Genomic DNA, 23,931 nt, shown 5'->3' with positions numbered 1-23,931 from the left:
AAACAAAAACTTCCTTTCTCAGAGAGATTAAAACGGTAAAAAGCCTGCAAAGCCTCTAGGCTCTCCAAATATCAACGGGAGCTATGTGTTCTATCTAGGCACCTCTGTTTTGGTTTGCTAAGGAAACCTAGGTTGAGCACACACTAGCAGTCAAACACCACCCAAAGGAGTCAGATTTGGGTGAGCATTGGCAGGGATTTTCCTATGTGGTAAAAAAAAAAAAATTTGCATGATTTTATAAAAATATATTTATAGAAATTTAGCCTACTTAATGGCTATAAAAGTGCTAAATCTTATAAGATTTAAAAGTTTGAAATTTAAAAAATTATGTTGGATGCTCACAAATCAAATCCAGTCTCTTTCTTCACTGATATAGAAAATATTAATAAAAAAAAGCATTGGAGGGAAAACCGCACATTAAAAAGTCACTCATTTGACAGGGCTGAATCCATTTAAACCTAAATCTTTACACCCTTTTTGCTCCCCTGTTCCTTTTAGCCACCCTCTTGCTCACCATCATGCCTCAAAAAAATAAAAGAAAAAGAAAACTGGTCTATAAAATGAAGCTATCTGCCAAGATTTAGATGAAAAACTTAAGCCATTTCAAAAGGACCATGATACCAAACAACAGGACCAGAGATTAGCAAAGAGAAAAACAAAATGAGATCATGTCAAGGCAATTTAACATATTAAAACATTCTATTTATCTAACATGCATCAAGCGACAAACAAGTAATTTTAGTGTTACAGAAGGAATGGGCTTTGCTTTCTTATGGCCAAAGAGAATAAAAGACATCATGGAGAAACAATACTTGTAAGCATCCTGAGTTATCATTAGGGTGACGGTTCATACACAAAAGAGCACTTTGAGATAAAGGGTTTCATCCCCAAGATTAATGGAAAAATAAAAACTAAATTAGGGCACGTTGAAAACAATACTTTCAGAAAACAACACTTTACTAGTGATTTCCTTAAACCTGTTATTTATGAAAGGCTTGGAAGGGCAGACTCCAACTACAATGGGAACAAGCGCTTCGCCTTTTGGTCTTCTACTGTTAGAGAGAATCTAGCCCTTAAAAAAAAAGGCATCCTGAAATTTTGGCTGCCTGGCAACTGTCCTCCCTTGCTTAACCCCACCCCCCCACCCCCACGCTATACAACTTCACAGCCCTCCTTGGAGAGTTCCTCTCTATTTAGTGCCATGGCCCCTCACTAACAAACAGTGAAGAATTTCCATAAAGGGCGCCAGTTACTCAAGAGAAGTGCACTGTCTAGAGCCATTTTAACAAAGGCTCTCCCACCAACCACCCTCTTTGCCGCATATCTTCCTTCTACTTTTTACTCCCTGCCCCCACCACCATCACTGCCCCCCACCATCATTCCCCATCCTCTGAACAAACAGGAAAATGCAACAGCAGCCATTGCCCCTCTCTCAGTTGGAAGAGCCTTCCATTTTTAGCTTCCTGACCAGGAAGCAGAGAAATGACAACCCTCCTCCACCTTCCTCTCCCTCTCTTCTTACAGCCTAAGAAGTACACTTGGCCAGGCAGTTCTCACTATTAAACCATTCGTTCCTTCTTCTTTTGTGGAAAATGGGTAAAACAGCTGAGCAGGATCACAAAACATTACACTGGGCATTCAGTTCCTATACCTTACAGTTTCTTTCTTTCACCTCCTGGTTCATAGGACTTGGTGACAGAATAAATCTTAATCTGTAAACAAATGGCCCGCCTTACAACTAAACCATTCATTCCTTTTTTTTTTTTTAAACTGCTTGGCAGCTACCCAACCCAGAGACTTCTAGGTTCTTCCATTATTTAGTGCTCCCAACGGTTAAAAGGCAGTAAGCTCATTTGGAGTTTATAAAGCTATGCACCATCAACAAAAGCACGTGATGCTCCCAAGATGCACAGTGGCTTCTACTTGCACAATGGGGAGCTGTGTGTAGTCTCCCCCAAAACAAAAATGCCCAGCCCCAATTAAGCACCCTGGGGACCTTCAAAGCAGTTACGCTAAGTTGCAAATACAGCAAGATCCACTTGAACTCCAACTGTCTTGTGTGATTTTCCTCCCAAGGTAGGGAAAAGGCCTAGACAGACTGACCTCATTAAAGGATAATTAGTGAACCCCAGGACTTGTGGGGCGAGCACAATTGTGCCTATTGTGAGCTTTTCACTGTGGGGCAACAAGTTCCGTTTTTTTAAAAAACCTAGGAGGTCTCTACAATTTTAAAGGCCCACATTTTAAATTTTTTAAGGGTTTCAATCTGGCTATTTTTTCTACTACACGTCACTGAGTAAGAAAGGAAGTGGTACAAAGAGAACTCTGATTTATATCTTTTGTGGAATTTGGCATAGCTAAAAGTTTTCAAAGAAAGTAATTTAATTTAAATACTAAATATAATAAATATAACGTAAACTGTTTTGTTTTACATGAAGTGACATAAATGCTACACCTCTGAGTTACAGAGGTTGAAAGCAGCATGTAAAAAAAGGACACAATAAATCAAACATTATAGAGCTTTTATGATGAAATGTGACAGTGATGTTGGGGGAAAAAAACAATTGATCTACTTACATGGGAAAGTGCTATTTAGAGACTAATACAAAGTAATGTGATCAACATAACCACTTGACCATCAATAAAATTCTTCACACCTCCTTAGAGGCTACTATGACTGTTGATATCAATCTCCCAAGATGGTGAGGACTGAATGCTACCACAAAATGCACCAGTAAATTGGAATGTTTCCAGTCTTCAACTTAAGAGGACCCCCTTTCTGCAAACACTGAGCCACAGACTCACTGCCTTTGCACTCAAATTTGCCAATGTACAAGAAAAGTTTTTAAGACAAGTAATAAATTCAGCTAAACTTGACCTTCTCAGCAACCAAGATTTAAAGAACTCTAATATTTACATATAATCAGGCAGATCAATACCTGTATTTTTTAGTATTTTATTTGTTTCTTTTTTAGAGGAGGGAGAAAAAGAGGGAGAGAAACACTTTATGTGCAAGAGATAGGTTGCCTCTCACACGCCCCAGTTGGCAACCTGGCCTGCAACACAAGCACATACCCTGACTGGGAATCGAACTGGTGACCTTTTGGTTCACAGAGGGGCACTCAATCTACTGAGCCACACCAGCCAGGGCTCAATATCTTTGTATTTTTTTAAATCACTGAAAAGGAGGAAACAGAGTTGGGTAATGATCTCCCTCAAAGTTGAATGACCCCCAAAGCCCAGGGCCCAGCACATTCTCCCAACAGTGGATTATGTAAAGTCACAGAAAGCCAGTCATTTTGCTGAGAGAATACAAGTCACCATAACTACTGCAGCCCAAACGTTCCAATAGCTTCGAAGGGCGTACTCTAAAGAATGTGGTCTTTAGCTAAACACACTTAAAGCCCATCACGACATCTTTAATAGTGTGCTGCCCTTGTATATGTTAAGCCAGTTAATCACCCAATTTGTTTATTTGAATTTACAGCTTTCGAATATCCAATGAAAGAACTTACAATTGGACAACAAGTATTTTGTTTCAGACATATATATTTAAGCTACAATTAGAAGTTAATTTGTGTACACTTGTGTTCTCTTAAAACACTACACCAGGATCCCTCTGTTCAAGTCAAACATCCTCATTTTATTTTAGAAATACTACAAAATTTAAATGTGTGTAATACATTTTGAGAAATCCTGAAAAAATGGAACAATCTTATTGAGAAATGGGGGAACCCCACCCTAGTTGTTGTGATACATATTTATCTATATTCTGTCTATAGAATACATATTTATTCTGTCTATAGATACATATTTATCTATATTCTGAAAAAATCCAGCCATTCTTCACTTAAGAATGGTCTGCACAACACCCGAGGGAGAGTGGACCGGAATGTGCATGTGTGAACAACGACAACTTCACTGTACTCATCAGTGGGGGAGGCAGATGCCATTGAGTGAACTTCTGTACTGTGTGGCTGTGGCATTCAAAATGACTGGGCAAGTAGAGCAACAAATCTATATCAAGTTTTGTGTTAAGTTTGAACATTCCTCCACACAGATTATTTGGATGATTCAGGAGGCCGCAGCTATGGGTAACTGGGGATTGGCAGCTTCAGCACAACAATGCGCCTGCTCACACATCACCTCTCCTGCACTTTTTTGGTGAAACATTAAATCACCCTGGTGACTCAGCCCCCCTACAGCCCAGATTTGGTTCCCTGCGACTTCTGGCTTTTCCCAAAACTAAAATGACCTTTGAAAGGGAAGAGGTTTCAGATCACCAACGAGATTCAGAAAAATAGGATGGAGCAGCTGATGGCGATTGGGAGAACTGTGTGAGGTCCCAAGGTGCCTACTTGGTAGGGGACAATGAGTGTCATTGTCCTACGTTTAATGTTTCTTGTATCTTTTAATTTCTTCAATAAATGTCTCTTTTTCACAGTGTGGATGGATACTTCATGGACAGGCCTGGTACATACTTCCAGTAAAACAGGGGCTTGAGGGGAAAATACAAGTCCTGGAAGTTATTCCACAACAGTTGGAAACTCTTCCTCTTAAAGCAAATCCAACGGCTTAAGAAAATAAATATTCAAGAGCATTAATTTGTTTCTAGATGTGTGCGTGCAAGTAAAACAGCAGTCATAATGTGGAAATTTCAGTCACATTTTGCGACTAATTGGAAGCAGATTAGAATTCCGCCTCAGGGGAACGTTGTCAAACTAGAAGCTGGAGCAAATGAAGAAAGAGGTGAGGGCTTCGTGAAGAGCTGACAGATTTACAGCGCTCAGGGCTATAAACGGGTCTGGGGAGGGAAGGAGGGCGCGCCCCGGCTGCGGGCGGCGCGCCCCACTGCCCCCCCCCACAAGGAGCGCACAGCCCTGCGGCTGCACCCACTCCCGGGGGGCTGCACCCCCGGGGCTCCGGGGGCTCCTTAGGCTCCTGCTGGGAAACAATAAACTAGGCCCTCAGAAGAAACCAGGGGTCCAGATAAGATAAACCTGCAGACTGATAAACTGGAGCACACAAAAGTCAGAGGGAGAGGTTTCTTTATTTCCACAGTGGGGGAGGGGAGAGCAAAAGAAAGCAGATTGTGGAGGATAATACAGCAATGGAGTAATGGGAACAGCTGCTCGCTTTCTACTTCAGTGTCTGGCATCTGCTGCGGCATCACTGGAAAGGCTGGTGAAGGATCTGGGCAAGGAATGTAAATGCAATCGGCCAAATGGAGTTCGATGCGGAAAAGCTCCATTGCTCCGTTTTAAAATCATGCTGTTCCCTTTGGGGAGCAGAAGCAAACAATATTACTTACTCAGATTCCACCTTCAAAGTGGCTGCAGTGTTTGGGAATGTGAATTACTGTTTTTCAATCAGTTACTTAAGATATGAAAGACTATAAAGGGATAAAGCCTAGTTGTTGGAGTGGGCTCATCTTCCAGTGATCTTCACAGGAAAGTTAAATGAAGCACTTTTCTGTATGTTTGGCTTAACCTCGAAAAAAAAAAATGTTTCTTTAAATCACCACTGCTTACTTCTGAACTGGCTGGAGGGGCAATTTCTATTTGTTGTGCCTATTTTCCCCTTGGCTGCAAAGATTCAGCTCTAATTTCATTTCCATCACAAAAGGATTGGCAAAAAAAACGAAACGCAGAAACACATAACTCAAGTGCTGCTGTGCTAGGCATAAGCCTATAATAAAGCGCAGATTTGATAGCATTATCCGTGTACTGTGGTGAACCACACACAAATAAACAGTTCTCCATGAGAATGAAAACCCAAGGCTTCAACCCTTCCAATTCAAACATTATTGTTGCTTTTAACATGAGCCATCCATAAAATCAGCCAAGGAGGTGACAGGAAATCCAAAAGTAATCTGGTCTGGCTCATGCACACTTTGCAAAAAAATTAGGGGATGCTTTCCAACTCATCCTAATGATGTTCTAAGGGAAGAATGAGTAAAACTGTAAAATCCAGGCATTAGAAACAAGTGATGCTTTTACACCAGTGTATCCGAACTTGTGGTGCATGTAGCAACCAAAGACTACAGCCCTTCAAATTGGGGAAGGCTTGCTAACCTAACTAGGAACGATGTAGATGTGACCTTTGCACCTTCAGTGACTAATGTGAAAGACAAAAAAGGTGTACCCAAAGCAGCCTGAGGGCCAGATGTACTTTCCCAAGAAACCGACCAGGCGTTTTCTTTAATCAAAAGGACGCACAAACAGTGACTTCTAGGAGTTTATGAAAGTGTGACCAATCGTGACTTTGTCGTCTGTTGCTAATTGAAGCATATAAAAGAGTCCATTTCTTAAAACATACTACAAACACTTCTTTTTTTGAATTCACTGCCACATGACAAAAACCAGAATCAAGCCGACTGGTAGAAGATCAGTGCAACCAAAGACCAAGCTATTATTTCAAACTGTCAGGGGAAGGCAGTAAAATTGCTACCAGGTCTCCTTAAGTTACCCTTCAATAAAAAGAAGCCATCAGGGAAATAAGAGGAAAAGAAAACACATCAAAACCTTAAAAGTCCCTTTAAGTAAAATTATACGTCTGTGGCAACATGCCATCTGCTCTCCAGTTAACATAATAAGCCAATTCCACAACCTAAATATCTGCTTTCTAAAATCATTATGTACAACACAAAATATAATCAATATATTTTTAAACTGTAAAAGCTACATTCATATGGCATTATTGGAATATGCCTAAATGTCCCTGTAGGCACATTTTTCTTAAGGTGCTAGCTGACAATGAGGATTCCCAGGAGGCAAAAAAAAAAAAAAAAAATCAGTGGTGGAGCTACAATGTCACAATGAATAATAATCAAATGGGGCGGGGGTGGGGAGGAGAAAGGAGAGAGCAGCTTTGAAAAATCAGAAGTACTATGTATTCATCATCCCTTCAAACCCCATTTGCTGTAACCAAAATGTGCTTCTCTTTTCTCTTTCACAACTGTAATACATATATACTTTTAAATTGTCATTTAGCTTCACTGAAAGGGTGGGCCGGTCTCGGAGAGAAGTCTTCTGATGATCAGATGAGCACCACGTAGTTCAAGGCCCACCGGACCTATCCAAATGTAAGAAGTATTTGCTTTGTAACCACTTCAGGTTTTCAGGCAAAACCCAAAAGTAGTTCTAACCAAACCTTCAGATATACCCAGATCTCAACTTCAGAAGCAATGTGTCGGTCTCACCGTCTTGATATCCTTAGACTTCTCAAAGTAACATTACCAAACCCAACTGCTGGTCAATGGACTGAATAATTTAACAATCTTTCATTCAGTTGCAAAAACTTTGTTACAGTTACCAAAACCTCTGTCTTAAATTAAAAAGAATTTGCAACAGAGAACAGTCACTAGTGGAACTTCAGGTGGGAGAGAGAATTTGACACAAATGGACTCGTTTACCCCGCAGCAAGATGAACATGAAATCAACAGGGATATTTTTTTAAAAGAATAATAATAAGAAAGCCCACACTAATGCAATACTCTCAATCCACTCCCAACCCAGCAATCTATATATGCAATTGTAACATTTATATACACACACCTATGCAATACCAGGATCACATGGCACCAGTATGATCCCTATGTTAGTCTATAATGATGACTTAAGTCATTCCTGTTCTCTTTACCTACAACCTTAAACATACAGATTACGAGGAAATTATTATTTATTGACAACAATCCTAGTGAAGAAAGGTTATTTCCACCATAGTGTTGCTATGAAGGACAGCCAGGTATTCCTCAGTTTTGGCTTCCATGTTCTATGCGAATGTTACACTAAAAATATGTAATTTAGGAGTAAACTGTTTAGCATTCAAGCAAAACCCTTAATGTTCAGATCCCTGGCAAGTTCAAGAGCACTGGCAATCAAAACTACGTTGCGCTACAGTAATTACTGTGAAAAACTTCCAGTGTTCAATGTTAGAGAACAGAATAGCATGATCCTTCCACCTCTTCGACACCTCTGGAGTGTGTTCCACGTGGCAATTATCTCCGTTCAAGAAGCAGAGTTTAAACTGCACAGAAACTCAATTATACCCATGACTTTTTAAACATACACTTCAAAAGGCAGGTTTCATCAAATTCAAATCACTGAGCAAAATCTTTCCCCCCTACTTACCAAAAATAGATTTTATCCCTCTCCTGTGAGACATCTTCAAGTATGAAAGTGATTTCTTCTTAGCTTTTGGGCTCATTTCTTTTTTCTTTATTAAAACAGAGGGATGACTGAGCAATGATGAAAGACTAAAGAGAGATCCCATCTGATAAAGACAAGATCACAGCTCCCCCAGATGTCACTACCGCCCAGCCCACAAGTGCCACCGTTTTAAAAAGCACACTTGTTAACAAAAAAACACATTACTCTGCTACTTTTAAGAATGTAGAGGAACTAGGAATAGTAGATTTATGATTTAAGTGCTTGTGGCTAAAATAGCTTTCCGATTATCAAGGGCCTCTTAGGAAGAGCAAGCATGCATTATGTGTTAATGACCACAACCAGGGGTCCCTTCTCCACTCTTTTGTCAGAACCCGGGCAGATCCTCCCTGCAGCTTCACCATTAACACGTCTGTTTCCTGTCAGCCCTCTCGGAGATAATGTCATTTATCTCAGGGAGGCACAAGCCCAGTCATTAGCCTCTATAACAGACCTCAAACAAAGGCCCAATAATGTTTTACCCAGGGCTCTTACTAAAACCAGAACCAAAAAGCTCAGCTTCTAAAAGTCAAGGACTCAAAAAGTTATCACCATGAAAAGAATATAGTCCTCCTTATCAACAGTCCTAGACTACAGCTCTTAAAGAGAGTGAGGTTCTCGGTACAGTAAACACCAGTCCACAGCTCTATCACCTACAATTAGATTAACCGATAAATGCTGACCAGAGTTCCCCCGTGAGGGCCTTTGCCCCCCGCCCTTTGCCTCCAGGGAGAAAATTGACAGAATAATTCAGGTACTGACTAAACGGTTAGATCTTTGAAGAACTGACCCCTCATTGTGATTGCCTGCAGGAACTGAATAACCATTAGAAAATGTTCAATGGCTGGGCTTCTGGAAAGCTTTTTAAATAAAAGTGGAACTAGTTAAAATAAATGTAGAAACATGTGTTTTCACAGTGTTGCTCATATTACAGCAATTTCAAGTTTCTATGAAGTACCAGGTGAACTTTTTTAAATTAAAAAAAAAAAACATACACAGACATAGTCAAAATTGGGGCAAATCTCAGCCATTCAATCCTTGTTTTTCATGCTGAAAACGAAGAACAGATGGTACTTTCCATGTTGTTAGAATCTGGTTATTGAACACCTCTGTGGTTAGGGAGATTTCTGCTTAGCACTTTCGGCATACATTTCATTTACTAACTATAAAATGCTGCTTAGGAAAAATAAGTCTTTATAACACTCTAATTAAAACCATCTTGCAGCCAAGCAATTCCACTTGAAGAGCATTCTTAACCTTGTGACATCTGGACAATCAATTCCTCCCCACCCCTTTTTTACAGACTATTTGCAAAGTTATTAAAAGTTGCTAAATGTTCTTTTATCTTCTTTTAGCTCAATCGTGATCAGTTGCCTGGATTTTTAAAATCTCTCTAAACCTAGCAAGCTTCAAACACTCTGCTCAGAACTCAGTGATGTGCCTAAGTCATACACATTCTCCAAGCTGCATGGGTTCTCACAGAAAACTTCCCTGGGGGACAGGGCAGCCCCTCTGCACCCACCTCAAAAGCCACATCACCCTGGAGGAAGCCCAGAGAAAAGGAGCCAGATCAATGCTGATTGGGAACCACCCTTAGTTACCAACGTTTTTAACAGCCAAATCCCTTGTGAAGCTTTCAAAACAGTTTGTTGTCCAACAAAAATGTCCTTTGTTCTCCAATTATAGCAAGTGACCTTTCTGCCCTTTTATTTCACAGTAGATAAACTGCACTCTCTAAGCAGAATTTGTAGGGGGCACTATATTTGGGGGGAAAGGCATACTGTCCACAAAACTCATTCATCAAAATACGTTCTTAAACTGCTCACACTCACTCAGAACATGTGCCAGAATTCCCTAGTGAAGTGTTAAAAGGCCTCTACAAGAGAATAAAATACGATGAATGATATCCTTTATAGACAGATTCATTTGCAGACACAACCTTTAGGCTGTTAAGGACCAGCTTAGTGAAAGTAGTGTGTTATTGGAGAAACAATTCTCCTTTCTAGACATGCACGAAGTAGTCAGAACCCTAAGACACAACTATAAGCTCTCCTTTGCCTTCCACGTCTAAGTATCTGCTGATCTGAAAAAGTCGCCTGTGTGTTTCTGAATCTCCCAGCGATCAAATAAACCTATGTAATGCTAACCATTTAGCCCAGCTAAATGCCTGTGTCTGATAAGTCAAAACTGTTAAGACAGCCAAGGAGGATCCATGCAGAAGAGCCTCAACTCGGGCTATTATGCTTCAAAAGAAAGGAGGGGGAAGGTGGGGAAGCAGGTTTTAACAACCAAAAGCCAACCCGTCAAATCTGCTTATTCAGACATGTCACTGGTGGCTTAACCACAAAATGGGCTATAGAAATAGAGCTCAAACATCTTAGAATTATGGCATGTTTTGATTTTGTTCACGTATTAAGGGAGTGGCGACTTTTACAACATACTTGTGGTTTCCACATAAAGGAGTAGAACACTCATTGATTTAATTAGGTTTCATGAGGTCCAATTTATCATGTTTTACATGACTTTGTGCAGTGAAGAAACAGAATAAACACACCAAAAATAGACATTTAAGCATGCCGTGAAAATTAACCAGTGACAGCCAGTCTTATGAGTCTCCTGTGAACCAGGAAGAGAAAAAAAAAGTGCGCACGCACACGCACACCCTTTGGTTTTCATATGTGGCCCATCACAAGGCACATCTGATTGCTGAAAATGAGTCATCTCCACTTCTGAGGCACTGACCCTCCACAAATTCAGATAATCAAGCAAGACCAAAATTAAAACCCTACACACGTAGTATCAAAAAACCTGTCTCCAGGATGCCTGGGTGTTGCAATATCTGTCAGGTGACACACGCCCTACTAAATCTTTACCTCCTAACCTCCTAGATATGTATCCCTCCAACCAGGAGCTAGTATTCTCTAAACTGAAGTCTAATTTACGCAACCACAAGTTAGGGGAATGAAGTGTCCATTCCCTGGGCAGCATGTGTGCAGGGAGTGCCATATCTGTGTGCCAAGGATGAGAGAGCATTCTTAAGAAAAGTCTTTCTGGGGTGGGGTGGCGTGGGGGAGGGGAGGAAAGCCTGCGGGAATGGTGGTCCTGAGCCAGCCCCCCAGTTGGACAGAGAATGGCCGACAGTGCAGGATTTGAGCCCCCGGGAGCCATCCTTGAAGCGCCCAGCGCCAACACCAGTGCCCTCGGCTGCCAGTGGAGTGAACCGAATGCACTGAGCTCTCTCCCCTCCTCCACCGCAGGCCCTTCGTGACTTGTTTGCTCTTCATTTATGTAATTCATATTACCACATTTACACTGCGCTGACTGAAGATGAGTTACATGGATATGAATAATGTAATTCTCCCATTCTTCATCCAGTTTCCTCTGTGACTGGAAAGTAAAAAGAACACAAACCACTGGAGAGCGGACACCACGCTCTAATCTCAGTTGCCATGACAGCGGGCTTTGCGATACTGAAATGTTCCGATTGCCAGCTAAACAAAATTGTTGAATGTGAACATTTGGCTGGAAGATTAAAAGGCTAAGGGGAATGCAAAAGGGCAGTACCTCCCACATTCCACGCAGCAGTGAATCCAATCAAATGGCTCTGACTCCTTAACCACAGCCATTGTGAGCACTGGATTAGGGCAATTCATCTAGATAGTTAGAGCAGATTAGAACTGCAATTTGAAGACTATTGGCAACAAAAGTAAATGCCCTACTGTACTAAGTAATAAGAAGATTGCAGAACGCCTTTTAGCAGAAATTAAGTGAAACTACACATTTAAACTTAAAAATTAAAACCTGAAATTTAAAAATTCCATTGAAATTCATCAACGTAAAAATATTGTCTGACCAAGGGGACATGAATAAAAAGAAGCGTTCAGAGCCTTTTTGCGATTCTGGCGTTATCTACATTTCAATGTACCTTCAGCAACTTCTAAAATCATCTAATCAAAACTTCATTCCTGTACTCCAACTTAAGTCTTGAATACACACACAAAACACAAGTGTAGTGGTTTAAGTAGAAAGCAGCGAATAACCATACACAAGAAAATGTACCCAAAGACATCTGACAATTCTGGTCAAGTAAGAAATAGCAAAAATCAAATTATTTAATGAGCGTATTTCCAAATAACCACGCCACAAACACTTGATAGGAATTTTGATTCAACACAACCTGCAGAATTGATCTTAAGATAAGTTTTATAGAAACATCACTCACACCCTGAGCACACTCCCAACCTACCCAGTGGACAGAACACCTTCAGTCCTGCGACATTACTCAACGCACAACCATCACCAGACCAGGAAGTCACAGGCATCCAGCACCAAGCAGCAGAACACGGGGGGCGATTTTTCGAAGGCAGTGCCTAACTGGACTTGAATACAAAAACAAAGATGGGAGGAAGGGTCCAAATCGCCTAAAGTCCACAATCCCCACTGCTTAAATGCAACGTATGACTCTAGTATCGTCTGGCTATGTGGGCACATTTCAGGAACACCAATCTGCCAAGTCTATGTCACTTTTTTTTTTTTAAGCAACCTTTCGGCTCTCAGCCAAGCTAGAAATCCAAATGATAACACTCTTAAATCTCCAGCTAAAAACTGGGTGAGGGAACAAGGTTGAAGTCCTACCTAGCAGCCACCAAAAAATCATTCCAGTCCTTCTACTTCATTCCAGTGGTGAAACCAATGACCTAGGAACACCAAGGCTGGGGCTTAATTCAGGACCAATAAAAGCAACCCATCCAAGAAAGAGATCCTTTGACTTTTTTTTTGGGGGGGGGATGAAAAAATAAATGATTGGGGGTGGATTGTAAGTGAGCATCCATGACACACCTCACCAGGGAGGGACGGTGAACCCTGCACCTAAGGACACATTACCAGAAATACTAGGAACGTGTAAATTAAAACAGAAGACAGTTCTCCTTAGGGGAGAAACCAGTACAAGAGTCAAGTGGGTACATGCACTGGTTTTCTATTAAAAGCACACCACCACTGGCTGGCTGGCCGGGAGCCCTTCCGCCGGGCAAAAGGTACTGAGAACACCCAGGCCCTCCCCGCCGGGGACCCAAACACCAGCACCACAAGCAGCAGCACCAGAAACAGCAGCAGCAGCAGGAGCTCAACCCTGCGCCCAAGTAAATTCCCCGACACCAAATTTTCAAGGAAAGGACCCATGTAATAGAAATCTCTCAAGGAATCAATCAGAAAACCCAACTGAGAAGTGTGAAAGTCACACAAAGGCACAACCCCTCACACACCCACACAAACGCACACAAAGAGGAAAGTGGGAGATCTAAGAAGGCGACTTCATCCTACCTTCTCCGTTTTCAGTTTCTTGATTCGCCTGTGGCTCTCCTCCTCCTCCTCTTCCTTCTTTACCAACATACAGTTTCCCATGAGCCCTGAATCCGGGGCACTTTTGCTAACTTCCCCTGCAGCGGCGCCGCTGCCACTCCCAGTGCCCCCGCAGTGGAAGGGGCTCGCGCCACCTCCATTGCTCTTGGCCCCAAAGCCATAGAGGTGCCCCCCAGAAGGGGCCTGGCCGCCACTGCCATTCGGGTGGCCCGGAAGCAGGTCGTGCTTGTCCTTCCTGGATTTCCCTGCGTCCTTATCCCGCTTGGCGCCTCGGTTGCTCTGGCTTTTACCTGGCTTCTCCTCTTTGCTTTTCCCGCAGGAGGCCGCCCCTGCGGTGACAGCGGAGGTGCCGGTGCTGGTGCTATTGCTGTTTGGGTTGCCGCCGACGCCGCCGCTGCTCACACTTTGACCCAGCGCTGAATTCATGCCAGTTGCCTCTCCAGGGCGCCCTTGGACTTCCTGCCTCTTGCCAGTGCTGCTGATCTCGGGAATCCCATACAAGGCAGCAGAAGGCAGAGATTTATTAGCATCCTTAGAAGTTTTACTCCTTTTCACTTTTGATTTGCTGGTCTCTTTGTGTGAATTCCCCTGGGGAGCAGAAGGCTGAACAGAAGCAAATTTTAGGCCATCAGCTAAGGCTGCGGTAGCACCGGCCCCACTGGAAGGCAGACCTCCACAATCCTTGGAGTTGCTGCTGCTGGTGGTATTGGTGGAATTATTCATCTCCAATTTCTGTCTGTCCTTCTCCAAATCGGCGTCCAAATCAATTATTAAATTTCCAACCCCGATTTCCCAATCATCGCCACTGTCATAAGTATCAACTGTATTTGGATCCACACCTTTTCCTGCAGTAGAAATGTTCACTGACATCCTGAAGACGAGCTCTCTAGAATAAAAATCCGATGAACTTTCCTTTGGAGATGAGGGGACATTCGTTTAGCTCCGCTGGGCTTTCTCTTAGGGGAAAAAAAAAATCTTCTAATCTTCCTCTTCTTTTTCCTGCCCAGGAATGTGTCCAGGGGTTTTACACCCTTCAGTCCAGGTCCACCTTTTCCTGTGAAGGGGGGAAAAGTCGAATATTTCTTGTCTGGGTGTTACCAGAATAAAAAACGATTAATACTGGGGAGTCAGTAAAGGGTACAGGGAAGGATGGAGAGGAAGGTGGCTCATGTATTGTCTCCACAGTCCAATATCAAGTCTAAAGGAAAATAACCAAACCCCCAAAACATACCCACGCCAGTAAGCATCTTACAGTAGCTAAAGAAGAAAAGTCCCTTTAGCGACAACACAGAGATAATCACTTTTTAAGGGATTAAATATCTAAGGATCTGAGTCAGTTCCAGAAAGGTTTAAAAAAAAAAGAGGAAAGAAAAGAGCTTAAGATTTTTCTGTCTAACACAAGTGGTATCTCAGCCCCGGATACACAGCTTGAACACCCAGGCGAGAGGGAGGACACAGCTTCAAACATCCCTGAACATGTCCTAGATCTTACGGTTTAAAAAACAGACCCTGGAAGTTCTCTGAGGCTAGTTTAAGAATGAGGTGGCTAAATTTTCCTTATGTCTAAATGTATTACTTCTTTTTACAAATTATCTGGGCAATCTGGTTTTTGTTCCCAGTAAGGAACAGAAAAAAACAAGCAATAATTACCCCCCCCCAATACATCCCCTCCCCTCCTATCTTTTCTTCCCCGACAGTTTACACAATTTTTTAAAAAATACATACACGTCTTTAAGAGCATTTCTCTATAGAAAAGACAGTGCTAAATAAAAGTGAAGTATCTGCCTTTCGATTAAAAAAATACATCTAAACAACTCTACCACAGACCTAGGTCACAGACTTGCTCAATCTGTTACATACGGTGCTACTGACTGTTCGGGGAGGCTGATTAAGACGTACACTTTAAGTGATCTGCGCCGAGGTGGCCTCAATGACCGCAAATGAGTGTGTGTTTGACAAAGATCAGTTAAAACGGTTTTTAAAGGGATCAGCCCCTTTTTAACAGTTGATTGTCAAGAAAAATAAATAAATATACATACACACACAGACATTGCTTACCTTTAATCCTTTATCATTTTTTAATTAGGCCAGCAAATCAAAATGCCTTTCCCACTCCACTCGGCAAACAAGCCTGTGCCTCATTTTACTTAAACACCAAATGATCAAGAAGGAAGAAACCAAACAACACATCTCAGCCAGAATAATCACTCGATAACATTATTCCACCTCCCCACCCCCCTTTTGGCAAACGGATCAGGAGTCCTTTTCTCCTTAAAAAAAAAAAAATGTGTCACTGTACAGCTGGAAGATAATGTTTCACATTCACAACAGAAGCACCAAAGGTTTTTTTTTCCTCTTAACAAGCATCGAGAATAATAGTTTTTTTTTAAAGAGCGAGTTTAGAGAAAAAAGTTTTCCCAACTTCTCATTCCGCCTTCAGTTCCAGACTTGAGAGTCACCGTGATCAGTAAGTAATGATCCCATGTAGCAAACCTACAGGCGTCCGCTAGTAACAAGACAGAATGTGCTAACATCGGGATAAATTAGTGAAAGGGAAGAAAGAATAAGAAGAAAGGACTGAAAATCTGGGCTGGATTCCGCCTGTTAGTCGGGAAGTGGCATTTTTCCGCCGTCCTGACAGATTTGATTTCTTGAACTAACTTAAGAGGAAAGGAGGGGGGAAGAAGAGGAGAGAAGGAGGAGGAAGAAAGGAAGGGAGGAGAAGCGGAGCCAGCGGAGAAAAAGGAGGGCGCGGAGGGGGAGGGGAGCGGAGGACCCAGCGAGCTGATAAACCAGTTATAACAGCTTTCGCTCCGGGCGGGGGGCGGGGGGAGGGGAAGGGAAAATAACGGCGTTTAAAATTGGTTCAGCCTTCGAAACCTGAAGGATGTGATGTTTTCCTGTTTTATGTTGTTTTAAGAAAAAGGAACCGACTTCCTAGTATAGTCCCCGAGGGGGGAAAATCCGCTGTCCTTCAAGCCAATCAGTCAGGCGGTAATTCGATAATTAGAGTCAAAAAAAGATTTTTTTTTAAGGCGACCTTTTCCAGGACAGTTTTCCCGGTTTACAGTCGCAGCAAACGGTGCGTCTCCCTTTTATTTATTTTTCTCTCCTCCTTTCACCCACCCCCTCCTGTGTTTAGTCAGATGGCCCCAGAGCTTGGCTTAGTATTTTTAATTAGCTGGCGTTTTGGAAGCTAAAAGCAGTAATGAATTGTTGATGGATTGGAAGTGGAGAGTCGCCTTGCTGGAAATGTCGGGGCTGGGAGAGGGGGGATGGGCGAGTTAGCAACAACCAACCATCTAAAAGGAGCGATTTTGTTACAGTGCTAGCCTTTCACATCACGTGAGGATCAAGGGCTCAATTGGTTGTCGTGAGAACAAAAATGGTGACAAGCGTATCAAGAAAATACTGATCTGGTCTTAAAAAAAAAAGCTGAAGGTCTCCCCTCCCCCTGCACACACTCTCCCCACCGCCGCCGACCCACCCACCCTCCTGCCGTGGGCGCAGCTACAAGTTATGAATGTGAAACATTTCTCCCAGACCTAGGCTCTCGGAAGTTCGGAAGGAGTGAAATGTAATGAGCACAAGAGCAAGCAGATGTTTTAAAGAAACACCTTATAAACCTTTCCTCAACTTATCTCCAATTTGTAGGCTTTCCCAAGGGGCCAGGGATAGGGACGCATAGTCGAAGGCGGAGGGCGCTTTCTAAGCTACTTTGGTTTGGGGGGACCCCTCCTGTCTTAAACAAAGAAAAATATTTTACTATCTCCCAAGCCAGGTCCTGTAATAAACACACCATCGTTACTATTTGTGGGTTTGTTTGGGTTGGGTGGGGCTTCTTTTCTTAATGGTTTTTTTGCTGCTTGTTGGTTTTTTTTTTTTTTTAAGGAGGTGGAAAATGGTCATTATAACCATTAGGTGTAATGCGTGACTATTTTCTTGTTTAATATTAAGTTATTGAACACTAGATGTGACAGGAGACTGCAATCGTCTTATTTTGCCCTTGCCCCCATTTTCCCGGCTCGGTTTGGAAGAAGGTCTTGCCCAGCTAGAACAGGAGAGGGAGGAGGTGAGGTGAGCCCCGGAATGGACACTGCAGATCAGGATATGTAACTGTGTCACTTTTATTCTCCTTGGGTTAGAGCCCAAAAGGTAATTTACTCTAAGTTACCCCGAGTGCCCAGTCAAGCTTAATTTGTGTGAAGTTACAAATGCTTCACCCTCCACTGGCCAAAATTCACCGTTCTTGGGTTGTTCTCAATGCAAAAGCCAAACCCTGTAACTAGTTCCTCATTTCAATGCATAAAACTCGCACATTCCCCTGCATGAAGTACCCGCTAAGTGCTATATAGAGACACACCACGCAACCGTACTTACGGTCTGTATTGGATCGAGTTGACCTTTTCCTTCTAACTGCATTGAATGTGTTTGGTTGCAGCCGCTTTATTTTGGAAATTATAATCTCTTCAACAAATTTATTATTAAAGAAGATGGACCATCAAATGTCACAGACTGTCCTGTGTATTTTTTATAAAAGCAAAAATTAAAATAAAAAGAAAGCAAAAATCCCCCTGGTGCACACACACACAAGCTTGTTCTGCAACACTGAAATCAGGACTGAAACACAACACACACAGGGGGAGTGGAGCAAAAGAAGCTCTCAGCCTCTATACCTGAAAGGGACTTTTCTTTGTTCCCATTGCCCTTTCGCATCGGGCCAATCAGAGAGCAGCTTTTATGAAACTGGGCTCTCTCATTGGCTAGCTGCTTTCTCTTGGCTACTGTAGGGGGTTGAGAAATACACACGTATAAAACACACACTGAGAGCGGGTGGGGGTGCGGTGGGGGGTTGTTGTGGAGACAAAGCGTTTTATTTTCCATCCAGATTGGGGTAGAGGAGCCTCCTGCAGTAAGAAGGGGGAAAATGGTGCGCCCGCTTCAATTACTACATCATTCACGTAAAACACTTATTTATTAAAATAAATCTCAAACAGGCTGAGAGGAGAGGATGTCGGTAAATACGAGTTTGATTGTGTTATCTTGGGGGAAGTAATGTATGTGATCTCTCGGTGGCAGAGGGAAGCCAAATGAGCCACTAGCGCGTAGCGAGGAGAAAAGGGGGGCTGGCTGTGTAGAAATGACTGCGAGCGTTTTGTTGGCTTCCCTTCCTTGTTGCAAGGACTCGGCAGCGTGAACTCCCAAGACTTATTTTTCTGTATAGCAGCTTCTGGCTTTCAACCCTCCCCCACCACTTTGCCCTTCTTCCATTTTTTTCCTCCCGGTGTCTCTCTTTTTACTCGCTGATTAAATAAGAAAAATCGATCTGGGGGTAAAGGCGGTGGTGGGGAAACAAGTAACCCTTTTGTTTCCAGCCTTCTGCTCTACCAGCACCGGAGTGCGAAAGCTGGCAACCATTTAACCACCACTAAGTGAATGGTTCTTCCCTGGAATTAGTAACAAATCTTTCCCACCTGGCCCTAGGCGGCTCCCAAAAAAATACAAAATAAAATAAGGACCCAGCCAACCATATTCACACATTGGGCCAGCCTCATTTTTTTAAATCGATTTGTGGGTGATAAAATATGCTAGGAAGATTAACCTATTAAACAGTTCCAGTCGGCGTTTTTAACCCCACAGATTGTCAGCGTGCATCTTCCACCAAATCTGTAACCCTGCCTTGAGAAGGGGGGATGTCAGAACCCTCTGACAGAGGCCAATCCACCAGGAATACAGAAATATTTTAGAATTTATTGTGGGACAAATGCCAGCGACCAAGTTAATAGGACTCTGAGGTCACAGGATGAGAGAGGTTAGTATGAAATAAGTTCAGTATTGTACTGTAACAGCTAATATACTTAAGCTAATGTATTTATATATATTAAGCCTTTAGAACACTTATTGATTTTTATTGTTATTTTCCAGTACTTAAGGAGCTATAATATGGAAATTCTGAAGTCAAACAGTGCTCTGGATTTAATAGAAAGCATCAGGATTCCAAGCCTTGAAGATCCCAGAGCTATTGGGATTGTGTATTTCCACATGACAATTACAATTTAAGAGAGTTGTCTTAACGGAGTCAAATGGACCTATAGAGTGAATTACTGCTAGCAAAAGATCATTTATGATGTAAATATTCAGTGATAACTTTGTAGATCAATATAAATATTTGTCATGTTTTAAGTAATGTCTATTGACTGTTTTACGTTTCAGTATATTTAGTTCACACACACACACACACACACACACACACACACAAATGCCAATTAGTTGTTTCGCAACCCAACAGGAACTAGATTTGGTGCTGCAAACGATAATAAAGAGCAGTTTCCACCTTTTTCTGGGGGACATTAACTAGAGGAGTGCAAATTATAATAGTTGGTAGATCTCCCTAAATAGATTTGTATTCAAATCAAAGCTGTATATTAACAAATCAAATGGGGCAAATTAGATATCTGATATCCACTAACTCTCCATTTTAGCTTTGATTGTTTGTTTTATATTTTTTTAATGTACAGCGTTTACAATTTGTGTAGGTCCTGTTGACAGTAACACAGCACCATATAGTGGTTTCCGACTTTTCTTCTTTTGGAAGGTTGATTCCTCAAAGGACCAGATCACTCTTGGACACTTTCTGTGTCCCTGGAATATCACCTACATTTTAGCCTTGGAAGTCCTTGGCTACCCCATATGTTATATCAGTTTGGAAAAATCAATAGCTCTTAAAACAACTACACTTCAAAAGGCATAGAAAATAAGGCCTGGTAAAGTTGGAAAAGGATAAAAGCATTCCTCCAACCTACTCCCTTGGGAAAAACAATGGTAGGCTTCCTAATACTCAAATGATCTTGACCTAACCCCTTCGGACAAACCCAGCTGGTCGATGATTAATGCTTACACCCAGCTCAGTCACATATTTAACCAAACCATTTCGATAACTTCATGCATTTTCCTCCCAGTACAGCTCTACACTCCATTTGCACCCACCCCTACCTCCTGCTTTCCAAGTTCTTCCAAGAGACTTGAATAAACCACGGTTGTTACACTAGGTTTGCGTGTTTGTTTTGTGTTGTTTGACAGACGGGCCAATCAAGAGACATCAGAGGGCTATCAGCTAATTGATGACTGACACTAAGATAATTACCAGCGTAGAAAATCGAAGCCACCCCCTCCACAAAATTGGTAAGCTCAATTATATTTTAGAAAAGACAGTTTTATGTTTATCTCTTATCAAGATAACAGAAAACTCCTGTCTCCCTACTAATATCCATAAGCACATATTTGATGATACCTACTACACTGTTCTGTAACATGTGCACTTTGTAATTTTACATTTTAGTGTGTGTCAACACACTAAAGGATGTGCTCAAGGGGGAGGACCTGTCTGGAAATGAGTCTAGGAGGGTTAGGAGGAGTATGAGCAGGTGAAGAGTGTTATTTCATCTCCAATAACCACCACCACCAGCTCTGCCCATGCACTTACAGCATCCGTTACCAGGTGATCAGGAGGTCCTGGCACAAGACTTTTATTCTTTTTAAGGGCAGAATTCCATAATGCTGAGGAGGCCTTTGCTTCAAGCAGTAACACAGGAAAACCCTGTTGTCTTTGTGTGTGCGTGTGTGTCTATTTCCTCTGATTCTTGGTATATTATTAAGGATAAGAAACCATTTCTGGGATTTTTATTTTTGTCTATACCTGGGCCTAGCTCTTCTAAATCTATGCTAACATCAACATAGATTTACTTAAGGTCAAGGAGAAAAGGGGGAAAATAAAGTTACATATAAAATCCACCTGGATATGGGCTTAATTTATGGGCAGAGGAACTTAATTTAGACAACATGAGAAACTTTCTGAATGCTCAAGAAAGATTGTGGAGAAAAAATTCTTATCTGTCTAGGGTTGCTTATGAAAAGACCCACCCTGGGAATATAGAATTGGGGATTTATTAAACACCCACACAAACACTAGAAGATTTTCATTGCTTTTAGCTACAGGTACCATCCTAACTTCCTGCCTCTGAAAGGCACTTTGAAGAAAACTCTCTGCCTTCTCACAATTGCTTATTAATTCCAATTCAGGTTTCTTTGGAGTATTTGTAACAATATCCATCTCTGGACAAGTGTCACCAAAAAGAGGAGAGCAGTGTTCTTGATCAAACATTGGACATTTTTTGCAGCATCCTAAAATATCACTGGACCAAAATAAAGTACCAAGAAGAAGGTGTCCAGTGAAGAGAGAGAACTCTGCACATGGAAACATTTCTGGTTGGGGGTGGGAGGAGCATGTTGGAGAAGAAAGACACCCAGAGTGTTCATTCACCCTGCCATGGAAGGCATTCGAATATACATTTTGTGAATATGGACAATTACATACACTGTTATACACAGTTGTGTTGACTTTTCAGGTCATGCCTATGCCCTATTAGCTCATCTTCAATTTAAATTCTGTAGAGTGTAACAAAGAGACCATGCAGCCAAGGGAAGGAAAATAATGAATGTCTTCACAAATCTTTATAACATGGTTTTACCTACACAAATTGAAATGACATAAAGCAACTTTCCCCTGTTCTGATTTAAGGCTACAATGAATTTTAATAGTAAAGAACTATAAAGTGAAAGGAGGTACTTCTCCCTCTGTCCCAATCCTCAACATTAAAATAATCAAGGGAAAGCAGTGTATCTCATCCCTTTTATGCCCTGCAGTTCTAGAGAACCCAGCAAAATATTGCAAACCAGCACATTCTTCTAAAGGAAAACATTTGTATACTGCTCACATTGAGAGAACTGCAATGTAGGTCAGTGTTAAGTGTCTGAAATCCTACCTCCACTTGGCCCAGGCCCTTGTGGTGTGGTGTGGGCTACTATTTCTGAATAGGTGCCCAAGCAAGGTCTGCAAATTGGTTAGCGAAATAAGGCAATTTACATCGCCTCTAATGAAACCATTTCAGGAAAAGGATTTTTCTTTTATGCCAGTGGAGACTGGGTGCATAAAGAAGATCAAAACACAAGCTACATTTTTTTTGAAACTACTTATTGGAGATTGCTATTGCTGGTTTTATTACAATATGTATTTTACAGATTTAGGTAATAGCCCTGATTTTTCAAATCGACCTCTGTTTAGACATGTTTCACTTTGGGCTGTTTCTTGTCTGCGAAATTACAGTCATTTGCACGTTATTACAGTGAGTAGGAGACAGATTGTATTTAGCGTTGGGTGGGGGGAAGGGTTATTATGGGAAGTGATCTGCTACGGTCAGCACATAATTTCAGCCTGAAGAAAATTGCTTCTGAATGGCTGGTCTGTTAGCTAGCCAAGGAATGGTCACTGGGAGAGACTGAAAAATACTTCTGCTTAATCTGCATTACAGAATTATTCTCATTTCCAGAAAGATGGTCTGTGGAAAGAATGATTGTAAAAGAAATTCTAAAACTTGTAGGTGAAATGTTGTCACAGCCCTGGGTGGCATTAAAACAGCCACAAGCAAATATAATCACCAAGCAGGAGTGAGCCAAAGGGCTGCAGGGTGGGGACGTTCTGCTCTGCTCTTTCTTTCTTCCTCGCTTTCTCTGTACCCCTTTTGTCATTTTTTAAATCTCTATGACTTAATGACAGTGGATTTATAGACATTTAAAAATTGTGAGAGTAATACCGAATGTATGGATAAATGGATCTAGCTTTCGCATATCTATAGCTGTAAGAAAAAAATCCTAATATGGCTTCTTTTGGAAGAGTGGAAGAGTAGCAGAACCCCCTTAATTGTGGAAGTACCTGAATATTCTTGGTGCTAGAATTTAAGGATTTCCCTGCAACTTTACAAGCTTCATTCTACTTACGCATATTTCACAAAGCCAACACATTAATAAAGCCAAGTGGCTTATCAGAAATAGTAACCCCTGTCTAATTTGCAACTTAAATCAACCCTTATAAATCTGCTAGTTGGTCTTAACACATTTGGTTGGAAAAAATCAGGAGACTAAACTTTAACTTGAAGAAAAATAAAGGAGTACCATTACATTCAGCTCTTTTGGCCACTGAATATCACTTTTGTTGTGAACAACTGTGCTTCTTTTGTTTTCAAAACAAACTTTCCTAAAGGATGAATCACCACAATCATTTGGAAAATATGTAATAAACAACAGAAAGCCAGAAAGTTGTTTTGCTATTTTCTCAGCCTAGCATTTCCTCCCCATCCACTCAGCTCAGCTGAGCCTCTGGCCCACCAGCCAATCACCATTATGGAAATGTGGTTCTCAGGGTCCTGATTGGCTGACTCCTGGGCCATTATATTAAGGTTTCTATAGCTTAAGGACACTCCATGCCAGCCTGCTTTGTGACCCTCTACTTCCAAAATTAGTTTAAGCA

General features: G+C 41.7%; 1 protein-coding gene across 3 annotated transcripts in view; it reads right to left on the bottom strand.

Moving 5' to 3' along the window:
• ZNF608 (zinc finger protein 608) overlaps positions 1-18,209 on the bottom strand; it is a 107,189-nt gene extending 88,980 nt beyond the window's left edge. Inside the window, exons 1-2 of one of the 3 annotated variants that reach the window (XM_037028659.1) lie at positions 17,949-18,209; positions 13,530-14,622 (exon numbers count right to left, since the gene is read on the bottom strand). In XM_037028659.1, the coding sequence (XP_036884554.1) occupies positions 13,530-14,438 (909 nt within the window). In that variant the 5' untranslated portion in view covers positions 14,439-14,622; positions 17,949-18,209. The remainder of the gene's footprint in view (positions 1-13,529; positions 14,623-17,948) is intronic. The other 2 variants (XM_037028650.1, XM_037028641.1) reach the window with 2 other exon arrangements.
• Between the last annotated feature and the right edge of the window lie 5,722 nt (positions 18,210-23,931).

Source organism: Sturnira hondurensis, unplaced genomic scaffold (assembly GCF_014824575.4).
Source record: "Sturnira hondurensis isolate 20B ecotype Veracruz unplaced genomic scaffold, ASM1482457v3 Scaffold0001509, whole genome shotgun sequence".
Classification (NCBI taxonomy): Eukaryota; Metazoa; Chordata; class Mammalia; order Chiroptera; family Phyllostomidae; genus Sturnira; species Sturnira hondurensis.
This window is presented reverse-complemented; position numbering and strand designations above follow the sequence as displayed.